The sequence below is a fragment of the Oncorhynchus masou genome, chromosome 24, assembly GCF_036934945.1.
Source record: "Oncorhynchus masou masou isolate Uvic2021 chromosome 24, UVic_Omas_1.1, whole genome shotgun sequence".
Classification (NCBI taxonomy): domain Eukaryota; kingdom Metazoa; phylum Chordata; class Actinopteri; order Salmoniformes; family Salmonidae; genus Oncorhynchus; species Oncorhynchus masou.
The window spans coordinates 1,235,544-1,262,044 of NC_088235.1; the positions used below are offsets into that span (position 1 = coordinate 1,235,544).

The 26,501-nt window shown below is 48.1% G+C and overlaps 1 protein-coding gene across 1 annotated transcript in view; it reads right to left on the reverse strand.

Moving 5' to 3' along the window:
- The window catches only part of LOC135513356 (probable JmjC domain-containing histone demethylation protein 2C), a 351,376-nt gene that overhangs the window by 19,051 nt on the left and 305,824 nt on the right, over window positions 1–26,501 (reverse strand). The window contains 2 exon segments of the mRNA XM_064936284.1: window positions 258–437; window positions 13,853–13,992. Coding sequence (XP_064792356.1) covers window positions 258–437; window positions 13,853–13,992 — 320 coding nt within the window.

A 26,501-nucleotide genomic window follows, 5' to 3' on the forward strand; every position in this document is an offset into this window, starting at 1 on the left:
TGTTGTCATGTTGTGTTGTTGTCATGTTGTGTTGTTGTCATGTTGTGTTGTTGCCATGTTGTGTTGTTGCCATGTTGTGTTGTTGCCATGTTGTGTTGTTGCCATGTTGTGTTGTTGCCATGTTGTTGTCATGTTGTGTTGTTGCCATGTTGTGTTGTTGCCATGTTGTTGTCTTAGGTCTTTATGTAGTGTTGTGTCTCTCGTCGTTCTTAAATAAGTGTTTAATAAAAGGTTCAAACTAAATCTACCAGAGGTACCTGGTGCAGCGCCCCGGCCGGGATGAGGACCGAGTCCCCCAGGAACTGAACCACGGTCAAGCCCTGCACATCATGCTCCTCCCACAGACGCTGACGCAACTTCCTGCTCAGGTACCGGCCCGGCTCTCTGATTGGGTCGTGCTCTGCTGAAATCTCCGCCCCCTGCTCCTTAGCAACCTGCTGACAACACATGAAGAACACACAGCTAAGATTATACACAGAAACTACACAGGAGAGGTTAGACTGATGGGCTAATTCAGACAGACAGACCACAGACAGAGAGCAGCAGATACTATTCAGGTGAAACCTGCATCAGATTAAATATTAGATGAATCTATATTCAACCCTGGAGGAGGACATCAGTAGAACAGACAGTAAACACAACAGGTAATCTATATTCAACCCTGGGTGCTCCGTCATGAAACCTGATGGAGGAGGACATCAGTAGAACAGACAGTAAACACCACAGCTAATAGATGTTAACTAAAGAGATGCCCTATAAAATGATGCTGCTTCTCTGTATTAAGGTTATTGACTCAGGACAGCACCAGGTCAGATTCAGGACACCAAAAGGTCAGATTCAGGACAGCACCAGGTCAGATTCAGGATAGCACAAGGTCAGATTCAGGACAACACAAGGTCAGATTCAGGACAACACAAGGTCAGATTCAGGACAAGGTCAGATTCAGGACAACACAAGGTCAGATTCAGGACAACACAAGGTCAGATTCAGGACAAGGTCAGATTCAGGACAGGACCAGGTCAGATTGAGGACAGGACCAGGTCAGATTGAGGACAGGACCAGGTCAGATTCAGGAAAAAACCAGGTCAGAATAAAGACAGCACCAGGTCAGATTCAGGACCAGGTCAGATTCAGGACAGGATCATGTTAGATTCAGGACAGCACCAGGTCAGATTCAGGACAGGACCAGGTCAGAATCAAGACAGGACCAGGTCAGAATCAAGACAGCACCAGGTCAGAATCGGGACAGGACCAGGTCAGATTCAGGACAGGACCAGGTCAGATTCAGGACAGGACCAGGTCAGATTCAGGACAGGACCAGGTCAGATTCAGGACAGGACCAGGTCAGATTCAGGGCAGGACCAGGTCAGATGCAGGACAGGAAAAGGTCAGATACAGGACCAGGTCAGATTCAGGATATGACCAGGACAGGATCAGGTTAGATTCAGGACAGCACCAGGTCAGATTCAGGACAGCACCAGGTCAGATTCAGGACAGGACCAGGTCAGATTCAGGACCAGGTCAGATTCAGGACAGGACCAGGTCAGATTCAGGACCAGGTCAGATTCAGGACAGGACCAGGTCAGATTCAGGACCAGGTCAGATTCAGGACAGGACCAGGACCAGGTCAGATTCAGGACAGGACCAGGTCAGATTCAGGACAGGACCAGGTCAGATTCAGGACAGATTCAGGACAGGACCAGGTCAGATTCAGAGCAGGACCAGGTCAGATTCAGGACAGGAAAAGGTCAGATTCAGGACCAGGTCAGATTCAGGACAGGACCAGGTCAGATTCAGGACAGGAAAGGTCAGATTCAGGACCAGGTCAGATTCAGGACCAGGTCAGATTCAGACAGGACCAGGTCAGATTCAGGACAGGATCATGTTAGATTCAGGACAGCACCAGTTCAGATTCAGGACAGGACCAGGTCAGATTCAGGACAGGACCAGGTCAGATTCAGGACAGGACCAGGTCAGATTCAGGACAGGACCAGCTCAGAATCAAGACAGGACCAGGTCAGAATCAAGACAGGACCAGGTCAGATTCGGGACAGCACCAGGTCAGAATCGGGACAGGACCAGGTCAGATTCAGGACCAGGTCAGATTCAGGATAGGACCAGATCAGATTCAGGACCAGGTCAGATACAGACAGGACCAGGTCAGATTCAGGACAGGACCAGGTCAGATTCAGGACAGGACCAGGTCAGATTCAGGACAGGACCAGGTCAGATTCAGGACAGGACCAGGTCAGATTCAGGACAGGACCAGGTCAGATTCAGGACCAGGTCAGATTCAGGGCAGGACAAGGTCAGATTCAGGACAGGAAAAGGTCAGATTCAGAACCAGGTCAGATTCAAGATAGGACCAGGTCAGATTCAGGACCAGGTCAGATTCAGGGCAGGACCAGGTCAGATGCAGGATAGGAAAATGTCAGATTCAGGATATGACCAGGACAGGATCAGGTTAGATTCAGGATATGACCAGGTCAGATTCAGGACAGCACCAGGTCAGATTCAGGACAGGACCAGGTCAGAATCAGGGCAGGTCAGATTCAGGACAGGACCAGGTCAGATTCAGGACAGGACCAGCTCAGATTCAGGACAGGAAAAGGTCAGATTCAGAACCAGGTCAGATTCAGGATAGGACCAGGTCAGATTCAGGACCAGGTCAGATTCAGACAGGACCAGGTCAGATTCAGGACAGGACCAGGTCAGATTCAGGACAGCACCAGGTCAGATTCAGGACAGGACCAGGTCAGATTCAGGACAGGACCAGGTCAGATTCAGGACAGCACCAGGTCAGAATCGGGACAGGACAAGGTCAGATTCAGGACAGGATCAGGTTAGATTCAGGACAGGACCAGGTCAGATTCAGGACAAGGTCAGATTCAGGAGAGGACCAGGTCAGATTCAGGACCAGGTCAGATGCAGGACAGGACCAGGTCAGATTCAGGACAGGACCAGGTCAGATTCAGAGCAGGACCAGGTCAGATTCAGGACAGGAAAAGGTCAGATTCAGAACCAGGTCAGATTCAGGACCAGGTCAGATTCAGAACCAGGTCAGATTCAGGACCAGGTCAGATGCAGGACAGGACCAGGTCAGATTCAGGACAGGACCAGGTCAGATTCAGAGCAGGACCAGGTCAGATTCAGGACAGGAAAAGGTCAGATTCAGAACCAGGTCAGATTCAGGACCAGGTCAGATTCAGGGCAGGACCAGGTCAGATGCAGGATATGACCTGGACAGGATCAGGTTAGATTCAGGACAGGACCAGGTCAGATTCAGGACAGCACCTGGTCAGAATCAGGGCAGGTCAGATTCAGGACAGGACCAGGTCAGATTCAGGACAGGACCAGCTCAGATTCAGGAGAGGACCAGATCAGATTGAGGACCAGGTCAGATTCATGACAGGACCAGGTCAGATTCATGACAGGACCAGGTCAGATTCAGGACCAGGTCAGATTCAGACAGGACCAGGTCAGATTCAGGACAGGACCAGGTCAGATACAGGACCAGGTCAGATTCAGGACAGCACCAGGTCAGATTCAGGACAGGACCAGGTCAGATTCAGGACAGGACCAGTTCAGATTCAGGACAGGACCAGGTCAGATTCAGGACAGCACCAGGTCAGAATCGGGACAGGACAAGGTCAGATTCAGGACAGGATCAGGTTAGATTCAGGACAGGACCAGGTCAGATTAGGACAGGACCAGGTCAGATTCAGGACAGGACCAGGTCAGATTCAGGACAAGGTCAGATTCAGGACAGGACCAGCTCATATTTAGGAGAGGACCAGATCAGATTGAGGACAGGACCAGGTCAGATGCATGACAGGACCAGGTCAGATTCAGGATAGGACCAGGTCAGATTCAGGATAGGACCAGGTCAGATCCAGGACGGGACCAGGTCAGAACCAGGACGGGACCAGGTCAGAACCAGGACGGGACCAGGTCAGATTCAGCACGGGACCAGGTCAGATTCAGGACGGCACCAGGTCAGATTCAGGACGGGACCAGGACAGATTCAGGACGGGACCAGGTCAGATTCAGGACGGGACCAGGTCAGATTCAGGACAGGACCAGGTCAGATTCAGGGACGGGACCAGGTCAGATTCAGGACGGGACCAGGTCAGATTCAGGACGGGACCAGGTCAGATTCAGGACGGGACCAGGTCAGATTCAGGACGGGACCAGGTCAGATTCAGGACGGGACCAGGTCAGATTCAGGACAGCACCAGGTCAGATTAGGACAGGACCAGGTCAGATTCAGGACAGGACCAGGTCAGATTCAGGACAAGGTCAGATTCAGGATAGGACCAGGTCAGATTCAGGATAGGACCAGGTCAGATTCAGGACAGGACCAGGTCAGATTCAGGACAAGGTCAGATTCAGGATAGGACCAGATCAGATTCAGGACCAGGTCAGATACAGACAGGACCAGGTCAGATTCAGGACAGGACCAGGTCAGATTCAGGACAGGACCAGGTCAGATTCAGGACAGGACCAGGTCAGATTCAGGACAGGACCAGGTCAGATTCAGGACAGGACCAGGTCAGATTCAGGACCAGGTCAGATTCAGGGCAGGACAAGGTCAGATTCAGGACAGGAAAAGGTCAGATTCAGAACCAGGTCAGATTCAAGATAGGACCAGGTCAGATTCAGGACCAGGTCAGATTCAGGGCAGGACCAGGTCAGATGCAGGATAGGAAAATGTCAGATTCAGGATATGACCAGGACAGGATCAGGTTAGATTCAGGATATGACCAGGTCAGATTCAGGACAGCACCAGGTCAGATTCAGGACAGGACCAGGTCAGAATCAGGGCAGGTCAGATTCAGGACAGGACCAGGTCAGATTCAGGACAGGACCAGCTCAGATTCAGGACAGGAAAAGGTCAGATTCAGAACCAGGTCAGATTCAGGATAGGACCAGGTCAGATTCAGGACCAGGTCAGATTCAGACAGGACCAGGTCAGATTCAGGACAGGACCAGGTCAGATACAGGACCAGGTCAGATTCAGGACAGCACCAGGTCAGATTCAGGACAGGACCAGGTCAGATTCAGGACAGGACCAGGTCAGATTCAGGACAGCACCAGGTCAGAATCGGGACAGGACAAGGTCAGATTCAGGACAGGATCAGGTTAGATTCAGGACAGGACCAGGTCAGATTCAGGACAAGGTCAGATTCAGGAGAGGACCAGGTCAGATTCAGGACCAGGTCAGATGCAGGACAGGACCAGGTCAGATTCAGGACAGGACCAGGTCAGATTCAGAGCAGGACCAGGTCAGATTCAGGACAGGAAAAGGTCAGATTCAGAACCAGGTCAGATTCAGGACCAGGTCAGATTCAGAACCAGGTCAGATTCAGGACCAGGTCAGATGCAGGACAGGACCAGGTCAGATTCAGGACAGGACCAGGTCAGATTCAGAGCAGGACCAGGTCAGATTCAGGACAGGAAAAGGTCAGATTCAGAACCAGGTCAGATTCAGGACCAGGTCAGATTCAGGGCAGGACCAGGTCAGATGCAGGATATGACCTGGACAGGATCAGGTTAGATTCAGGACAGGACCAGGTCAGATTCAGGACAGCACCTGGTCAGAATCAGGGCAGGTCAGATTCAGGACAGGACCAGGTCAGATTCAGGACAGGACCAGCTCAGATTCAGGAGAGGACCAGATCAGATTGAGGACCAGGTCAGATTCATGACAGGACCAGGTCAGATTCATGACAGGACCAGGTCAGATTCAGGACCAGGTCAGATTCAGACAGGACCAGGTCAGATTCAGGACAGGACCAGGTCAGATACAGGACCAGGTCAGATTCAGGACAGCACCAGGTCAGATTCAGGACAGGACCAGGTCAGATTCAGGACAGGACCAGTTCAGATTCAGGACAGGACCAGGTCAGATTCAGGACAGCACCAGGTCAGAATCGGGACAGGACAAGGTCAGATTCAGGACAGGATCAGGTTAGATTCAGGACAGGACCAGGTCAGATTAGGACAGGACCAGGTCAGATTCAGGACAGGACCAGGTCAGATTCAGGACAAGGTCAGATTCAGGACAGGACCAGCTCATATTTAGGAGAGGACCAGATCAGATTGAGGACAGGACCAGGTCAGATGCATGACAGGACCAGGTCAGATTCAGGATAGGACCAGGTCAGATTCAGGATAGGACCAGGTCAGATCCAGGACGGGACCAGGTCAGAACCAGGACGGGACCAGGTCAGAACCAGGACGGGACCAGGTCAGATTCAGCACGGGACCAGGTCAGATTCAGGACGGCACCAGGTCAGATTCAGGACGGGACCAGGTCAGATTCAGGACGGGACCAGGTCAGATTCAGGACGGGACCAGGTCAGATTCAGGACGGGACCAGGTCAGATTCAGGACGGGACCAGGTCAGATTCAGGACGGGACCAGGTCAGATTCAGGACGGGACCAGGTCAGATTCAGGAGAGGACCAGGTCAGATTCAGGACGGGACCAGGTCAGATTCAGGACGGGACCAGGTCAGATTCAGGACAGCACCAGGTCAGATTAGGACAGGACCAGGTCAGATTCAGGACAGGACCAGGTCAGATTCAGGACAAGGTCAGATTCAGGATAGGACCAGGTCAGATTCAGGATAGGACCAGGTCAGATTCAGGACAGGACCAGGTCAGATTCAGGACAAGGTCAGATTCAGGATAGGACCAGGTCAGATTCAGGACAGGACCAGGTCAGATTCAGGACAAGGTCAGATTCAGGATAGGACCAGGTCAGATTCAGGATAGGACCAGGTCAGATCCAGGACAGGACCAGGTCAGATTCAGGACAGGACCAGGACGGGACCAGGTCAGAGACAGGACGGGACCAGGTCAGATTCAGGACGGGACCAGGTCAGATTCAGGACGGGACCAGGTCAGATTCAGGACGGGACCAGGTCAGATTCAGGACAAGGTCAGATTCAGGATAGGACCAGGTCAGATTCAGGATAGGACCAGGTCAGATCCAGGACAGGACCAGGTCAGATTCAGGACAGGACCAGGACGGGACCAGGTCAGATCCAGGACGGGACCAGGTCAGATTCAGGACAGGACCAGGTCAGATTCAGGACGGGACCAGGTCAGATTCAGGACAGGACCAGGTCAGATTCAGGACGGGACCAGGTCAGATTTAGGACAGGACCAGGTCAGATTCAGGACGGGACCAGGTCAGATTCAGGACGGGACCAGGTCAGATTCAGGACAAGGTCAGATTCAGGATAGGACCAGGTCAGATTCAGGATAGGACCAGGTCAGATCCAGGACAGGACCAGGTCAGATTCAGGACAGGACCAGGACGGGACCAGGTCAGAGACAGGACAGGACCAGGTCAGATTCAGGACGGGACTAGGTCAGATTCAGGACGGGACCAGGTCAGATTCAGGACGGGACCAGGTCAGATTCAGGACGGGACCAGGTCAGATTCAGGACGGGACCAGGTCAGATTCAGGACGGGACCAGGTCAGATTCAGGACAGGACCAGGTCAGATTCAGGACGGGACCAGGTCAGATTCAGGACGGGACCAGGTCAGATTCAGGACGGGACCAGGTCAGATTCAGGACGGGACCAGGTCAGATTCAGGACGGGACCAGGTCAGATTCAGGACGGGACCAGGTCAGATTCAGGACGGGACCAGGTCAGATTCAGGACGGGACCAGGTCAGATTTAGGACAGGACCAGGTCAGATTCAGGACGGGACCAGGTCAGATTCAGGACGGGACCAGGTCAGATTCAGGACAAGGTCAGATTCAGGATAGGACCAGGTCAGATTCAGGATAGGACCAGGTCAGATTCAGGACAGGACCAGGACGGGACCAGGTCAGAGACAGGACGGGACCAGGTCAGATTCATGACAGGACCAGGTCAGATTCAGGACCAGGTCAGATTCAGACAGGACCAGGTCAGATTCAGGACAGGACCAGGTCAGATACAGGACCAGGTCAGATTCAGGACAGCACCAGGTCAGATTCAGGACAGGACCAGGTCAGATTCAGGACAGGACCAGGTCAGATTCAGGACAGGACCAGGTCAGATTCAGGACAGCACCAGGTCAGAATCGGGACAGGACAAGGTCAGATTCAGGACAGGATCAGGTTAGATTCAGGACAGGACCAGGTCAGATTCAGGACAAGGTCAGATTCAGGAGAGGACCAGGTCAGATTCAGGACCAGGTCAGATGCAGGACAGGAAAAGGTCAGATTCAGGACCAGGTCAGATTCAGGACCAGATCAGATTGAGGACCAGGTTAGATTCAGGACAGGACCAGGTCAGATTCAGGACAGGACCAGGTCAGATTCAGGACAGGACCAGGTCAGAATCAGGACAGGACCAGGTCAGAATCAGGACAAGGTCAGATTCAGGATATGACCAGGACAGGATCAGGTTAGATTCAGGACAGCACCAGGTCAGATTAGGACAGGACCAGGTCAGATTCAGGACAGGACCAGGTCAGATTCAGGACAAGGTCAGATTCAGGATAGGACCAGCTCATATTTAGGAGAGGACCAGATCAGATTGAGGACAGGACCAGGTCAGATGCATGACAGGACCAGGTCAGATTCAGGATAGGACCAGGTCAGATTCAGGATAGGACCAGGTCAGATTCAGGACAAGGTCAGATTCAGGATAGGACCAGGTCAGATTCAGGATAGGACCAGGTCAGATCCAGGACAGGACCAGGTCAGATTCAGGACAGGACCAGGACGGGACCAGGTCAGAGACAGGACGGGACCAGGTCAGATTCAGGACGGGACCAGGTCAGATTCAGGACGGGACCAGGTCAGATTCAGGACGGGACCAGGTCAGATTCAGGACAAGGTCAGATTCAGGATAGGACCAGGTCAGATTCAGGATAGGACCAGGTCAGATCCAGGACAGGACCAGGTCAGATTCAGGACAGGACCAGGACGGGACCAGGTCAGAGACAGGACGGGACCAGGTCAGATTCAGGACGGGACCAGGTCAGATTCAGGACGGGACCAGGTCAGATTCAGGACGGGACCAGGTCAGATTCAGGACGGGACCAGGTCAGATTTAGGACAGGACCAGGTCAGATTCAGGACGGGACCAGGTCAGATTCAGGACGGGACCAGGTCAGATTCAGGACAAGGTCAGATTCAGGATAGGACCAGGTCAGATTCAGGATAGGACCAGGTCAGATCCAGGACAGGACCAGGTCAGATTCAGGACAGGACCAGGACGGGACCAGGTCAGAGACAGGACGGGACCAGGTCAGATTCAGGACGGGACTAGGTCAGATTCAGGACGGGACCAGGTCAGATTCAGGACGGGACCAGGTCAGATTCAGGACGGGACCAGGTCAGATTCAGGACGGGACCAGGTCAGATTCAGGACGGGACCAGGTCAGATTCAGGACAGGACCAGGTCAGATTCAGGACGGGACCAGGTCAGATTCAGGACGGGACCAGGTCAGATTCAGGACGGGACCAGGTCAGATTCAGGACGGGACCAGGTCAGATTCAGGACAGGACCAGGTCAGATTCAGGACGGGACCAGGTCAGATTCAGGACGGGACCAGGTCAGATTCAGGACGGGACCAGGTCAGATTTAGGACAGGACCAGGTCAGATTCAGGACGGACCAGGTCAGATTCAGGACAGGACCAGGTCAGATTCAGGACAAGGTCAGATTCAGGATAGGACCAGGTCAGATTCAGGATAGGACCAGGTCAGATTCAGGACAGGACCAGGACAGGACCAGGTCAGAGACAGGACGGGACCAGGTCAGATTCATGACAGGACCAGGTCAGATTCAGGACCAGGTCAGATTCAGACAGGACCAGGTCAGATTCAGGACAGGACCAGGTCAGATACAGGACCAGGTCAGATTCAGGACAGCACCAGGTCAGATTCAGGACAGGACCAGGTCAGATTCAGGACAGGACCAGGTCAGATTCAGGACAGGACCAGGTCAGATTCAGGACAGCACCAGGTCAGAATCGGGACAGGACAAGGTCAGATTCAGGACAGGATCAGGTTAGATTCAGGACAGGACCAGGTCAGATTCAGGACAAGGTCAGATTCAGGAGAGGACCAGGTCAGATTCAGGACCAGGTCAGATGCAGGACAGGAAAAGGTCAGATTCAGGACCAGGTCAGATTCAGGACCAGATCAGATTGAGGACCAGGTTAGATTCAGGACAGGACCAGGTCAGATTCAGGACAGGACCAGGTCAGATTCAGGACAGGACCAGGTCAGAATCAGGACAGGACCAGGTCAGAATCAGGACAAGGTCAGATTCAGGATATGACCAGGACAGGATCAGGTTAGATTCAGGACAGCACCAGGTCAGATTAGGACAGGACCAGGTCAGATTCAGGACAGGACCAGGTCAGATTCAGGACAAGGTCAGATTCAGGATAGGACCAGCTCATATTTAGGAGAGGACCAGATCAGATTGAGGACAGGACCAGGTCAGATGCATGACAGGACCAGGTCAGATTCAGGATAGGACCAGGTCAGATTCAGGATAGGACCAGGTCAGATCCAGGACGGGACCAGGTCAGAACCAGGACGGGACCAGGTCAGATCCAGGACGGGACCAGGTCAGATTCAGCACGGGACCAGGTCAGATTCAGGACGGGACCAGGTCAGATTCAGGACGGGACCAGGTCAGATTCAGGACGGGACCAGGTCAGATTCAGGACGGGACCAGGTCAGATTCAGGACGGGACCAGGTCAGATTCAGGACGGGACCAGGTCAGATTCAGGACGGGACCAGGTCAGATTCAGGACGGGACCAGGTCAGATTCAGGACGGGACCAGGTCAGATTCAGGACGGGACCAGGTCAGATTCAGGACAGCACCAGGTCAGATTAGGACAGGACCAGGTCAGATTCAGGACAGGACCAGGTCAGATTCAGGACAAGGTCAGATTCAGGATAGGACCAGGTCAGATTCAGGATAGGACCAGGTCAGATTCAGGACAGGACCAGGTCAGATTCAGGACAAGGTCAGATTCAGGATAGGACCAGGTCAGATTCAGGACAGGACCAGGTCAGATTCAGGACAAGGTCAGATTCAGGATAGGACCAGGTCAGATTCAGGATAGGACCAGGTCAGATCCAGGACAGGACCAGGTCAGAGACAGGACGGGACCAGGTCAGAGACAGGACGGGACCAGGTCAGATTCAGGACGGGACCAGGTCAGATTCAGGACGGGACCAGGTCAGATTCAGGACGGGACCAGGTCAGATTCAGGACGGGACCAGGTCAGATTCAGGACGGGACCAGGTCAGATTCAGGACGGGACCAGGTCAGATTCAGGACGGGACCAGGTCAGATTCAGGACAAGGTCAGATTCAGGATAGGACCAGGTCAGATTCAGGATAGGACCAGGTCAGATCCAGGACAGGACCAGGTCAGATTCAGGACAGGACCAGGACGGGACCAGGTCAGAGACAGGACGGGACCAGGTCAGATTCAGGACGGGACTAGGTCAGATTCAGGACGGGACCAGGTCAGATTCAGGACGGGACCAGGTCAGATTCAGGACGGGACCAGGTCAGATTCAGGACGGGACCAGGTCAGATTCAGGACGGGACCAGGTCAGATTCAGGACGGGACCAGGTCAGATTCAGGACGGGACCAGGTCAGATTCAGGACGGGACCAGGTCAGATTCAGGACGGGACCAGGTCAGATTCAGGACGGGACCAGGTCAGATTCAGGACGGGACCAGGTCAGATTCAGGACGGGACCAGGTCAGATTCAGGACGGGACCAGGTCAGATTCAGGACGGGACCAGGTCAGATTCAGGACGGGACCAGGTCAGATTCAGGACGGGACCAGGTCAGATTCAGGACAAGGTCAGATTCAGGATAGGACCAGGTCAGATTCAGGATGGGACCAGGTCAGATTCAGGACGGGACCAGGTCAGATTCAGGACGGGACCAGGTCAGATTCAGGACGGGACCAGGTCAGATTCAGGACGGGACCAGGTCAGATTCAGGACGGGACCAGGTCAGATTCAGGACAGCACCAGGTCAGATTCAGGACAGCACCAGGTCAGATTCAGGACATCAGTGACATTCCTCAGTAAACCAGACAGAGACAAGGCTGCTGGATGAGATACCCACCATCCACAGAACTGTACAACCACAACACACAGTTCAGTAAGCAATAAAGTGTCTCCTCAGTCAGGCTGGGCTGCTGTGACCCGTAGTAAAACTCATCCCTCTGAAGGACTAGAGTGGAGAGAGGAGGAGGGGAGGAGAGAGAGGGAGAGGAGGAGGGGAGGAGGAGGGGAGGAGAGAGAGGGAGAGGAGGAGGGGAGGAGAGAGACGTGATGCTGGGCTGCTGTGTCCCATAGTAAAACAACTCCCTCTGACTAATGGGTTTTATAAGTGCATCCAGAGAGGAGAGAGAGGAGGAGGGGAGGAGAGAGAGGGAGAGGAGGGGACGAGAAAGAGGGAAAGGAGGAGGGGAGGGAGAGAGAGGGAGGGGGAGGAGAGAGGGGAGAGGGGAGGAGAGAGAGGGAGGAGAGAGAGGGAGAGGAGGAGGGAAGAGAGGGAGAGGGAGGGGAGGCGAGAGACGTGATGCTGGGCTGCTGTGTCCCATAGTAAAACAACTCCCTCTGACTAATGTGTTTTATAAGGGCATCCAGAGAGGAGAGAGAGGAGGAGGGGAGGAGAGGAGGGGAGGAGAAAGAGGGAGGAGGAGGGGAGGAGAAAGAGGGAGAGGAGGAGGGGAGGAGAAAGAGGGAAAGGAGGAGGGGAAGAAAGGGAGAGGAGGAGGGGAGGAGAGAGACGTGATGCTGGGCTGCTGTGTCCCATAGTAAAACAACTCCCTCAGACTGATGGGTTCTATCAGGGCATCTCGAGAGGAGGAGAGGGAGAGGAGGAGGGGAAGAGAGGGAGAGGAGGAGGGGAAGAGAGAGGAAAAGAGAGAGTGAGAGAGAACCAGAGAGAGAGAGACGTGATGCTTGTCATTCAGGCCAAAGAGTTCACACCAGAGAATTTTCAGGTGCATTTTGGCAAACTCCAAGCGGGCTGTCATGTGCCTTTTCCTGAAGAGTGGCTTCCGTCTGGCCACTCTACCATAAAGGCCTGATTGGTGGAGTGCTGCAGAGATGGTTGTCCTGCTGGAAGGTTCTCCCATCTCTATAGAGGAACTCTGGAGCTCTGTCAGAGGGACCATCGGGTTCTCGGTCACCTCCCTGACCAAGGCCTTTCTCCGCTCAGTTTGGCCGGGCAGCCAGCTCTAGGAAGAGTCTTGGTGGTTCCAAGGCCACTGTGTTCTTGGGACCTTCAATGTTGCAGAAATGTTTTGGTACCCTTCCCCAGATCTGTGCCTCGACACAATCCTGTCTCTGAGCTCTACGGACAATACCATCCACCTCATGGCTTGGTTTTTGCTCTGACATGCATTGTGGGACTTTTTATAGACAGGTGTGTGCCTTTTCAAATCATGTCCAATCAATTGAATTTACCACAGGTGGACTCCAATCAAGTTGTAGAAACATCTCAAGGATGATCAATGGAAACAGGATGCACCTGAACTGTATTTCAAGCCTCATAGCAAAGGGTCTGAATGTTATGTCGATGGGGTATTTCTGTTAGATTTGCTTTGTCATTGAGGGGTGACAGACAGAGAGCCCGCCAGAGGGCAAGCCAGCCAGACAGAGAGCCAGACAGCCAGCCAGACAGAGAGCCAGCCAGATAGCCAGACAGCCAGAGGGCCGGCCAGACAGAGAGACAGCCAGAGAGACAGAGAGCCAGCCAGAGGGCCAGACAGACAGCCAGACAGAGAGACAGAGGGCCAGCCAGAGGGCCAGACAGACAGAGAACATATTAAAGTGAGAATAACCTTGTGCAGAAAGTCTTTAATTTTCTCCACATCTTTGCTAATGTAGATGTGCCACAAGGCTCCAGGCGTCTCGCTGGAATCCTTTAATCTCTTCTTCACGCTGTCGTCCAAGTCTTCCTCCTCCAGTCTCTTCAACACTCCTGCAACACAAACACAGTGGGAGTTCAAACACCACACATCTCAGTCTGCTGTATATTGACAACACTGAGAAGCGGGGCTCGCTGACACAAGCATCAACATCCCTTTAAAAATGAATAGTGATGAGAGAGAGACTGAGCACAGAGTGTGTCTGTCTGTAATGAATAGTGATGAGAGAGAGAGAGAGAGAGAGAGAGAGAGAGAAGAGAGAGTAAGAGAAAGAGAGAATGTGTCTGTAATGAATAGTGATGAGAGTGAGAGAGAGAGAGCGAGAGCGAGAGCGAGAGAGAGAGGGGAGAGAGGGGGGAGAGAGAGAGGGAGGAGAGAGAGAGAGAGGAGGAACAAGGACTCCAAACACTTCAGAGAGGAACAGGACTTCAGTAACCCCTGTCTCACCACTTCAGACTTCAGTAACCCCTGTCTCACCACTTCAGACTTCAGTAACCCCTGTCTCACCACTTCAGACTTCAGTAACCCCTGTCTCACCACTTCAGACTTCAGTAACCCCTGTCTCACCACTTCAGACTTCAGTAACCCCTGTCTCACCACTTCAGACTTCAGTAACCCCTGTCTCACCACTTCAGACTTCAGTAACCCCTGTCTCACCACTTCAGACTTCAGTAACCCCTGTCTCACCACTTCAGACTTCAGTAACCCCTGTCTCACCACTTCAGACTTCAGTAACATATTGACTATATAGAGCACAGCCCAGGGTTGGTTATCTATTGACTATATAGAGCACAGCCCAGGGTTGGTTATCTATTGACTATATAGAGCACAGCCCAGGGTTGGTTATCTATTGACTATATAGAGCACAGCCCAGTGTTGGTTATCTATTGACTATATAGAGCACAGCCCAGTGTTGGTTATCTATTGACTGTATAGAGCACAGCCCAGGGTTGGTTATTTATTGACTATATAGAGCACAGCCCAGGGTTGGTTATCTATTGACTATATAGAGCACAGCCCAGTGTTGGTTATCTATTGACTATATAGAGCACAGCCCAGGGTTGGTTATTTATTGACTATACAGAGCACAGCCCAGGGTTCAGGGTCAGTTATCTATTGACTATATAGAGCACAGCCCAGGGTTCAGTATTGGTTATCTATTGACTATATAGAGCACAGCCCAGTGTTGGTTATCTATTGACTATATAGAGCACAGCCCAGTGTTGGTTATCTATTGACTATACAGAGCACAGCCCAGGGTTCAGTGTTGGTTATCTATTGACTATATAGAGCACAGCCCAGTGTTGGTTATCTATTGACTATATAGAGCACAGCCCAGTGTTGGTTATCAATTGACTATATAGAGCACAGCCCAGGGTTCAGTGTTGGTTATCTATTGACTATATAGAGCACAGCCCAGTGTTGGTTATCTATTGACTATATAGAGCACAGCCCAGTGTTGGTTATCTATTGACTATACAGAGCACAGCCCAGGGTTGGTTATCTATTGACTATATAGAGCACAGCCCAGTGTTGGTTATCTATTGACTATATAGAGCACAGCCCAGGGTTCAGTGTTGGTTATCTATTGACTATATAGAGCACAGCCCAGTATTGGTTATCTATTGACTATATAGAGCACAGCCCAGTATTGGTTATCTATTGACTATATAGAGCACAGCCCAGTGTTGGTTATCTATTGACTATACAGAGCACAGCCCAGGGTTCAGTGTTGGTTATCTATTGACTATATAGAGCACAGCCCAGTGTTGGTTATCTATTGACTATATAGAGCACAGCCCAGGGTTGGTTATCTATTGACTATATAGAGCACAGCCCAGGGTTGGTTATCTATTGACTATATAGAGCACAGCCCAGGGTTCAGGGTCAGTTATCTATTGACTATATAGAGCACAGCCCAGGGTTGGTTATCTATTGACTGTATAGAGCACAGCCCAGTGTTGGTTATCTATTGACTATATAGAGCACAGCCCAGGGTTGGTTATCTATTGACTATATAGAGCACAGCCCAGGGTTCAGTGTTGGTTATCTATTGACTATATAGAGCACAGCCCAGGGTTGGTTATCTATTGACTATATAGAGCACAGCCCAGTGTTGGTTATCTATTGACTATATAGAGCACAGCCCAGTGTTGGTTATCTATTGACTATATAGAGCACAGCCCAGTGTTGGTTATCTATTGACTATATAGAGCACAGCCCAGGGTTCAGTGTTGGTTATCTATTGACTATATAGAGCACAGCCCAGTGTTGGTTATCTATTGACTATATAGAGCACAGCCCAGTGTTGGTTATCTATTGACTATATAGAGCACAGCCCAGGGTTGGTTATCTATTGACTATATAGAGCACAGCCCAGTGTTGGTTATCTATTGACTATATAGAGCACAGCCAAGGGTTGGTTATTTATTGACTATATAGAGCACAGCCCAGTGTTGGTTATTTATTGACTATATAGAGCACAGCCCAGTATTGGTTATTTATTGACTATATAGAGCACAGCCCAGGGTTGGTTATTTATTGACTATATAGAGCACAGCCCAGGGTTGGTTATCTATTGACTATATAGAGCACAGCCCAGGGTTGGTTATCTATTGACTATATAGAGCACAGCCCAGTGTTGGTTATCTATTGACTATATAGAGCACAGCCCAGTGTTGGTTATCTATTGACTATATAGAGCACAGCCCAGGGTTGGTTATCTATTGACTATATAGAGCACAGCCCAGTGTTGGTTATCTATTGACTATATAGAGCACAGCCCAGGGTTGGTTATTTATTGACTATATAGAGCACAGCCCAGTGTTGGTTATCTATTGACTATATAGAGCACAGCCCAGGGTTGGTTATCTATTGACTATATAGAGCACAGCCCAGTTATCTATTGACTATATAGAGCACAGTGTTGGTTATCTATTGACTATATAGAGCACAGCCCAGTGTTGGTTATCTATTGACTATTAGAGCACAGCACAGTGTTGGTTATCTATTGACTATATAGAGCACAGCCCAGTGTTGGTTATCTATTGACTATATAGAGCACAGCCCAGTGTTGGTTATCTATTGACTATATAGAGCACAGCCCAGTGTTGGTTATCTATTGACTATATAGAGCACAGCCCAGTGTTGGTTATCTATTGACTATATAGAGCACAGCCCAGGGTTCAGTGTTGGTTATCTATTGACTATATAGAGCACAGCCCAGTGTTGGTTTATCTATTGACTATATAGAGCACAGCCCAGGGTTGGTTATTTATTGACTATATAGTGCACAGCCCTATTGACTATATAGAGCACAGCCCAGGGTTGGTTATCTATTGACTATATAGAGCACAGCCCAGGGTTGGCAGCCCAGTGTTGGTTATCTATTGACTATATAGAGCACAGGCCAGTGTTGGTTATCTATTGACTATATAGAGCACAGCCCAGTGTTGGTTATCTATTGACTATATAGAGCACAGCCCAGGGTTGGTTATCTATTGACTATATAGAGCACAGCCCAGTGTTGGTTATCTGTTGACTATATAGAGCACAGCCCAGGGTTCAGTGTTGGTTATCTATTGACTATATAGAGCACAGCCCAGTGTTGGTTATCTATTGACTATATAGAGCACAGCCCAGTGTTGGTTATCTATTGACTATACAGAGCACAGCCCAGGGTTGGTTATCTATTGACTATATAGAGCACAGCCCAGTGTTGGTTATCTATTGACTATATAGAGCACAGCCCAGGGTTGGTTATCTATTGACTATATAGAGCACAGCCCAGTGTTGGTTATCTATTGACTATATAGAGCACAGCCCAGTGTTGGTTATCTATTGACTATATAGAGCACAGCCCAGTGTTGGTTATCTATTGACTATATAGAGCACAGCCCAGTGTTGGTTATCTATTGACTATATAGAGCACAGCCCAGGGTTGGTTATTTATTGACTATATAGTGCACAGCCCAGGGTTGGTTATTTATTGACTATATAGAGCACAGCCCAGGGTTGGTTATCTATTGACTATATAGAGCACAGCCCAGGGTTGGTTATCTATTGACTATATAGAGCACAGCCCAGTGTTGGTTATCTATTGACTATATAGAGCACAGCCCAGTGTTGGTTATCTATTGACTATATAGAGCACAGCCCAGTGTTGGTTATCTATTGACTATATAGAGCACAGCCCAGTGTTGGTTATCTATTGACTATATAGAGCACAGCCCAGTGTTGGTTATCTATTGACTATATAGTGTTGGTTAGCACAGCCCAGGGTTCAGTGTTGGTTATCTATTGACTATATAGAGCACAGCCCAGTGTTGGTTATCTATTGACTATATAGAGCACAGCCTAGTGTTGGTTATCTATTGACTATACAGAGCACAGCCCAGGGTTGGTTATCTATTGACTATATAGAGCACAGCCCAGTGTTGGTTATCTATTGACTATACAGAGCACAGCCCAGGGTTGGTTATCTATTGACTATATAGAGCACAGCCCAGTGTTGGTTATCTATTGACTATACAGAGCACAGCCCAGGGTTCAGTGTTGGTTATCTATTGACTATATAGAGCACAGCCCAGTGTTGGTTATCTATTGACTATACAGAGCACAGCCCAGGGTTCAGTGTTGGTTATCTATTGACTATATAGAGCACAGCCCAGTGTTGGTTATCTATTGACTATATAGAGCACAGCCCAGGGTTGGTTATCTATTGACTATATAGAGCACAGCCCAGGGTTGGTTATCTATTGACTATACAGAGCACAGCCCAGGGTTCAGTGTTGGTTATCTATTGACTATATAGAGCACAGCCCAGTGTTGGTTATCTATTGACTATATAGAGCACAGGCCAGTGTTGGTTATCTATTGACTATATAGAGCACAGCCCAGTGTTGGTTATCTATTGACTATATAGAGCACAGCCCAGGGTTGGTTATCTATTGACTATATAGAGCACAGCCCAGTGTTGGTTATCTGTTGACTATATAGAGCACAGCCCAGGGTTCAGTGTTGGTTATCTATTGACTATATAGAGCACAGCCCAGTGTTGGTTATCTATTGACTATATAGAGCACAGCCTAGTGTTGGTTATCTATTGACTATACAGAGCACAGCCCAGGGTTGGTTATCTATTGACTATATAGAGCACAGCCCAGTGTTGGTTATCTATTGACTATACAGAGCACAGCCCAGGGTTGGTTATCTATTGACTATATAGAGCACAGCCCAGTGTTGGTTATCTATTGACTATACAGAGCACAGCCCAGGGTTCAGTGTTGGTTATCTATTGACTATATAGAGCACAGCCCAGTGTTGGTTATCTATTGACTATACAGAGCACAGCCCAGGGTTCAGTGTTGGTTATCTATTGACTATATAGAGCACAGCCCAGTGTTGGTTATCTATTGACTATATAGAGCACAGCCCAGGGTTGGTTATCTATTGACTATATAGAGCACAGCCCAGGGTTGGTTATCTATTGACTATACAGAGCACAGCCCAGGGTTCAGTGTTGGTTATCTATTGACTATATAGAGCACAGCCCAGTGTTGGTTATCTATTGACTATATAGAGCACAGGCCAGTGTTGGTTATCTATTGACTATATAGAGCACAGCCCAGTGTTGGTTATCTATTGACTATATAGAGCACAGCCCAGGGTTGGTTATCTATTGACTATATAGAGCACAGCCCAGTGTTGGTTATCTGTTGACTATATAGAGCACAGCCCAGGGTTCAGTGTTGGTTATCTATTGACTATATAGAGCACAGCCCAGTGTTGGTTATCTATTGACTATATAGAGCACAGCCCAGTGTTGGTTATCTATTGACTATACAGAGCACAGCCCAGGGTTGGTTATCTATTGACTATATAGAGCACAGCCCAGTGTTGGTTATCTATTGACTATATAGAGCACAGCCCAGGGTTGGTTATCTATTGACTATATAGAGCACAGCCCAGTGTTGGTTATCTATTGACTATATAGAGCACAGCCCAGTGTTGGTTATCTATTGACTATATAGAGCACAGCCCAGGGTTCAGTGTTGGTTATCTATTGACTATATAGAGCACAGCCCAGTGTTGGTTATCTATTGACTATATAGAGCACAGCCCAGGGTTGGTTATTTATTGACTATATAGTGCACAGCCCAGGGTTGGTTATTTATTGACTATATAGAGCACAGCCCAGGGTTGGTTATCTATTGACTATATAGAGCACAGCCCAGGGTTGGTTATCTATTGACTATATAGAGCACAGCCCAGTGTTGGTTATCTATTGACTATATAGAGCGCAGGCCAGTGTTGGTTATCTATTGACTATATAGAGCACAGCCCAGTGTTGGTTATCTATTGACTATATAGAGCACAGCCCAGGGTTGGTTATCTATTGACTATATAGAGCACAGCCCAGTGTTGGTTATCTGTTGACTATATAGAGCACAGCCCAGGGTTCAGTGTTGGTTATCTATTGACTATATAGAGCACAGCCCAGTGTTGGTTATCTATTGACTATATAGAGCACAGCCTAGTGTTGGTTATCTATTGACTATACAGAGCACAGCCCAGGGTTGGTTATCTATTGACTATATAGAGCACAGCCCAGTGTTGGTTATCTATTGACTATACAGAGCACAGCCCAGGGTTGGTTATCTATTGACTATATAGAGCACAGCCCAGTGTTGGTTATCTATTGACTATACAGAGCACAGCCCAGGGTTCAGTGTTGGTTATCTATTGACTATATAGAGCACAGCCCAGTGTTGGTTATCTATTGACTATACAGAGCACAGCCCAGGGTTCAGTGTTGGTTATCTATTGACTATATAGAGCACAGCCCAGTGTTGGTTATCTATTGACTATATAGAGCACAGCCCAGTATTGGTTATCTATTGACTATATAGAGCACAGCCCAGTGTTGGTTATCTATTGACTATACAGAGCACAGCCCAGGGTTCAGTGTTGGTTATCTATTGACTATATAGAGCACAGCCCAGTGTTGGTTATCTATTGACTATATAGAGCACAGCCCAGGGTTGGTTATCTATTGACTATATAGAGCACAGCCCAGGGTTGGTTATCTATTGACTATATAGAGCACAGCCCAGGGTTCAGTGTTGGTTATCTATTGACTATATAGAGCACAGCCCAGTGTTGGTTATCTATTGACTATATAGAGCACAGCCCAGGGTTGGTTATCTATTGACTATATAGAGCACAGCCCAGGGTTCAGGGTCAGTTATCTATTGACTATATAGAGCACAGCCCAGGGTTGGTTATCTATTGACTGTATAGAGCACAGCCCAGTGTTGGTTATCTATTGACTATATAGAGCACAGCCCAGGGTTGGTTATCTATTGACTATATAGAGCACAGCCCAGGGTTCAGTGTTGGTTATCTATTGACTATATAGAGCACAGCCCAGGGTTGGTTATCTATTGACTATATAGAGCACAGCCCAGTGTTGGTTATCTATTGACTATATAGAGCACAGCCCAGTGTTGGTTATCTATTGACTATATAGAGCACAGCCCAGTGTTGGTTATCTATTGACTATATAGAGCACAGCCCAGGGTTCAGTGTTGGTTATCTATTGACTATATAGAGCACAGCCCAGTGTTGGTTATCTATTGACTATATAGAGCACAGCCAAGGGTTGGTTATTTATTGACTATATAGAGCACAGCCCAGTGTTGGTTATTTATTGACTATATAGAGCACAGCCCAGTATTGGTTATTTATTGACTATATAGAGCACAGCCCAGGGTTGGTTATTTATTGACTATATAGAGCACAGCCCAGGGTTGGTTATCTATTGACTATATCCAGGGTTGGTTATCTATTGACTATATAGAGCACAGCCCAGTGTTGGTTATCTATTGACTATATAGAGCACAGCCCAGTGTTGGTTATCTATTGACTATATAGAGCACAGCCCAGGGTTGGTTATCTATTGACTATATAGAGCACAGCCCAGTGTTGGTTATCTATTGACTATATAGAGCACAGCCCAGTGTTGGTTATCTATTGACTATATAGAGCACAGCCCAGTGTTGGTTATCTATTGACTATACAGAGCACAGCCCAGGGTTCAGTGTTGGTTATCTATTGACTATATAGAGCACAGCCCAGTGTTGGTTATCTATTGACTATATAGAGCACAGCCCAGTGTTGGTTATCAATTGACTATATAGAGCACAGCCCAGGGTTCAGTGTTGGTTATCTATTGACTATATAGAGCACAGCCCAGTGTTGGTTATCTATTGACTATATAGAGCACAGCCCAGTGTTGGTTATCTATTGACTATACAGAGCACAGCCCAGGGTTGGTTATCTATTGACTATATAGAGCACAGCCCAGTGTTGGTTATCTATTGACTATACAGAGCACAGCCCAGGGTTGGTTATCTATTGACTATATAGAGCACAGCCCAGTGTTGGTTATCTATTGACTATACAGAGCACAGCCCAGGGTTCAGTGTTGGTTATCTATTGACTATATAGAGCACAGCCCAGTATTGGTTATCTATTGACTATATAGAGCACAGCCCAGTGTTGGTTATCTATTGACTATACAGAGCACAGCCCAGGGTTCAGTGTTGGTTATCTATTGACTATATAGAGCACAGCCCAGTGTTGGTTATCTATTGACTATATAGAGCACAGCCCAGGGTTGGTTATCTATTGACTATATAGAGCACAGCCCAGGGTTGGTTATCTATTGACTATATAGAGCACAGCCCAGGGTTCAGGGTCAGTTATCTATTGACTATATAGAGCACAGCCCAGGGTTGGTTATCTATTGACTGTATAGAGCACAGCCCAGTGTTGGTTATCTATTGACTATATAGAGCACAGCCCAGGGTTGGTTATCTATTGACTATATAGAGCACAGCCCAGGGTTCAGTGTTGGTTATCTATTGACTATATAGAGCACAGCCCAGGGTTGGTTATCTATTGACTATATAGAGCACAGCCCAGTGTTGGTTATCTATTGACTATATAGAGCACAGCCCAGTGTTGGTTATCTATTGACTATATAGAGCACAGCCCAGTGTTGGTTATCTATTGACTATATAGAGCACAGCCCAGGGTTCAGTGTTGGTTATCTATTGACTATATAGAGCACAGCCCAGTGTTGGTTATCTATTGACTATATAGAGCACAGCCCAGTGTTGGTTATCTATTGACTATATAGAGCACAGCCCAGGGTTGGTTATCTATTGACTATATAGAGCACAGCCCAGTGTTGGTTATCTATTGACTATATAGAGCACAGCCAAGGGTTGGTTATTTATTGACTATATAGAGCACAGCCCAGTGTTGGTTATTTATTGACTATATAGAGCACAGCCCAGTATTGGTTATTTATTGACTATATAGAGCACAGCCCAGGGTTGGTTATCTATTGACTATATAGAGCACAGCCCAGGGTTGGTTATCTATTGACTATATAGAGCACAGCCCAGGGTTGGTTATCTATTGACTATATAGAGCACAGCCCAGTGTTGGTTATCTATTGACTATATAGAGCACAGCCCAGTGTTGGTTATCTATTGACTATATAGAGCACAGCCCAGGGTTCAGTGTTGGTTATCTATTGACTATATAGAGCACAGCCCAGTGTTGGTTATCTATTGACTATATAGAGCACAGCCCAGGGTTGGTTATTTATTGACTATATAGAGCACAGCCCAGTGTTGGTTATTTATTGACTATATAGAGCACAGCCCAGGGTTGGTTATCTATTGACTATATAGAGCACAGCCCAGGGTTGGTTATCTATTGACTATATAGAGCACAGCCCAGTGTTGGTTATCTATTGACTATATAGAGCACAGCCCAGTGTTGGTTATCTATTGACTATATAGAGCACAGCACAGTGTTGGTTATCTATTGACTATATAGAGCACAGCCCAGTGTTGGTTATCTATTGACTATATAGAGCACAGCCCAGTGTTGGTTATCTATTGACTATATAGAGCACAGCCCAGTGTTGGTTATCTATTGACTATATAGAGCACAGCCCAGTGTTGGTTATCTATTGACTATATAGAGCACAGCCCAGGGTTCAGTGTTGGTTATCTATTGACTATATAGAGCACAGCCCAGTGTTGGTTATCTATTGACTATATAGAGCACAGCCCAGGGTTGGTTATTTATTGACTATATAGTGCACAGCCCAGGGTTGGTTATTTATTGACTATATAGAGCACAGCCCAGGGTTGGTTATCTATTGACTATATAGAGCACAGCCCAGGGTTGGTTATCTATTGACTATATAGAGCACAGCCCAGTGTTGGTTATCTATTGACTATATAGAGCACAGGCCAGTGTTGGTTATCTATTGACTATATAGAGCACAGCCCAGTGTCGGTTATCTATTGACTATATAGAGCACAGCCCAGGGTTGGTTATCTATTGACTATATAGAGCACAGCCCAGTGTTGGTTATCTGTTGACTATATAGAGCACAGCCCAGGGTTCAGTGTTGGTTATCTATTGACTATATAGAGCACAGCCCAGTGTTGGTTATCTATTGACTATATAGAGCACAGCCCAGTGTTGGTTATCTATTGACTATATAGAGCACAGCCCAGTGTTGGTTATCTATTGACTATATAGAGCACAGCCCAGTGTTGGTTATCTATTGACTATATAGAGCACAGCCCAGGGTTGGTTATCTATTGACTATATAGAGCACAGCCCAGTGTTGGTTATCTATTGACTATATAGAGCACAGCCCAGTGTTGGTTATCTATTGACTATATAGAGCACAGCCCAGGGTTCAGTGTTGGTTATCTATTGACTATATAGAGCACAGCCCAGTGTTGGTTATCTATTGACTATATAGAGCACAGCCCAGGGTTGGTTATTTATTGACTATATAGAGCACAGCCCAGGGTTGGTTATTTATTGACTATATAGAGCACAGCCCAGGGTTGGTTATCTATTGACTATATAGAGCACAGCCCAGGGTTGGTTATCTATTGACTATATAGAGCACAGCCCAGTGTTGGTTATCTATTGACTATATAGAGCACAGCCCAGTGTTGGTTATCTATTGACTATATAGAGCACAGCCCAGTGTTGGTTATCTATTGACTATATAGAGCACAGCCCAGGGTTGGTTATCTATTGACTATATAGAGCACAGCCCAGTGTTGGTTATCTATTGACTATATAGAGCACAGCCCAGGGTCTATTGACAGTGTTGGTTATCTATTGACTATATAGAGCACAGCCCAGTGTTGGTTATCTATTGACTATATAGAGCACAGCCTAGTGTTGGTTATCTATTGACTATACAGAGCACAGCCCAGGGTTGGTTATCTATTGACTATATAGAGCACAGCCCAGTGTTGGTTATCTATTGACTATACAGAGCACAGCCCAGGGTTGGTTATCTATTGACTATATAGAGCACAGCCCAGTGTTGGTTATCTATTGACTATACAGAGCACAGCCCAGGGTTCAGTGTTGGTTATCTATTGACTATATAGAGCACAGCCCAGTGTTGGTTATCTATTGACTATACAGAGCACAGCCCAGGGTTCAGTGTTGGTTATCTATTGACTATATAGAGCACAGCCCAGTGTTGGTTATCTATTGACTATATAGAGCACAGCCCAGTATTGGTTATCTATTGACTATATAGAGCACAGCCCAGTGTTGGTTATCTATTGACTATACAGAGCACAGCCCAGGGTTCAGTGTTGGTTATCTATTGACTATATAGAGCACAGCCCAGTGTTGGTTATCTATTGACTATATAGAGCACAGCCCAGGGTTGGTTATCTATTGACTATATAGAGCACAGCCCAGGGTTGGTTATCTATTGACTATATAGAGCACAGCCCAGTGTTGGTTATCTATTGACTATACAGAGCACAGCCCAGGGTTCAGTGTTGGTTATCTATTGACTATATAGAGCACAGCCCAGTGTTGGTTATCTATTGACTATATAGAGCACAGCCCAGTATTGGTTATCTATTGACTATATAGAGCACAGCCCAGTGTTGGTTATCTATTGACTATACAGAGCACAGCCCAGGGTTCAGTGTTGGTTATCTATTGACTATATAGAGCACAGCCCAGTGTAGAGCACAGGTGTTGGTTATCTATTGACTATATAGAGCACAGCCCAGGGTTGGTTATCTAGGGTTGTTATCTATTATATAGAGCACAGCCCAGGGTTGGTTATCTATTGACTATATAGAGCACAGCCCAGGGTTCAGTGTTGGTTATCTATTGACTATATAGAGCACAGCCCAGTGTTGGTTATCTATTGACTATATAGAGCACAGCCCAGGGTTGGTTATCTATTGACTATATAGAGCACAGCCCAGGTTGGTTATCTATTGACTAGAGCACAGCCCAGGGTTGGTTATCTATTGACTGTATAGAGCACAGCCCAGTGTTGGTTATCTATTGACTATATAGAGCACAGCCCAGGGTTGGTTATCTATTGACTATATAGAGCACAGCCCAGGGTTCAGTGTTGGTTATCTATTGACTATATAGAGCACAGCCCAGGGTTGGTTATCTATTGACT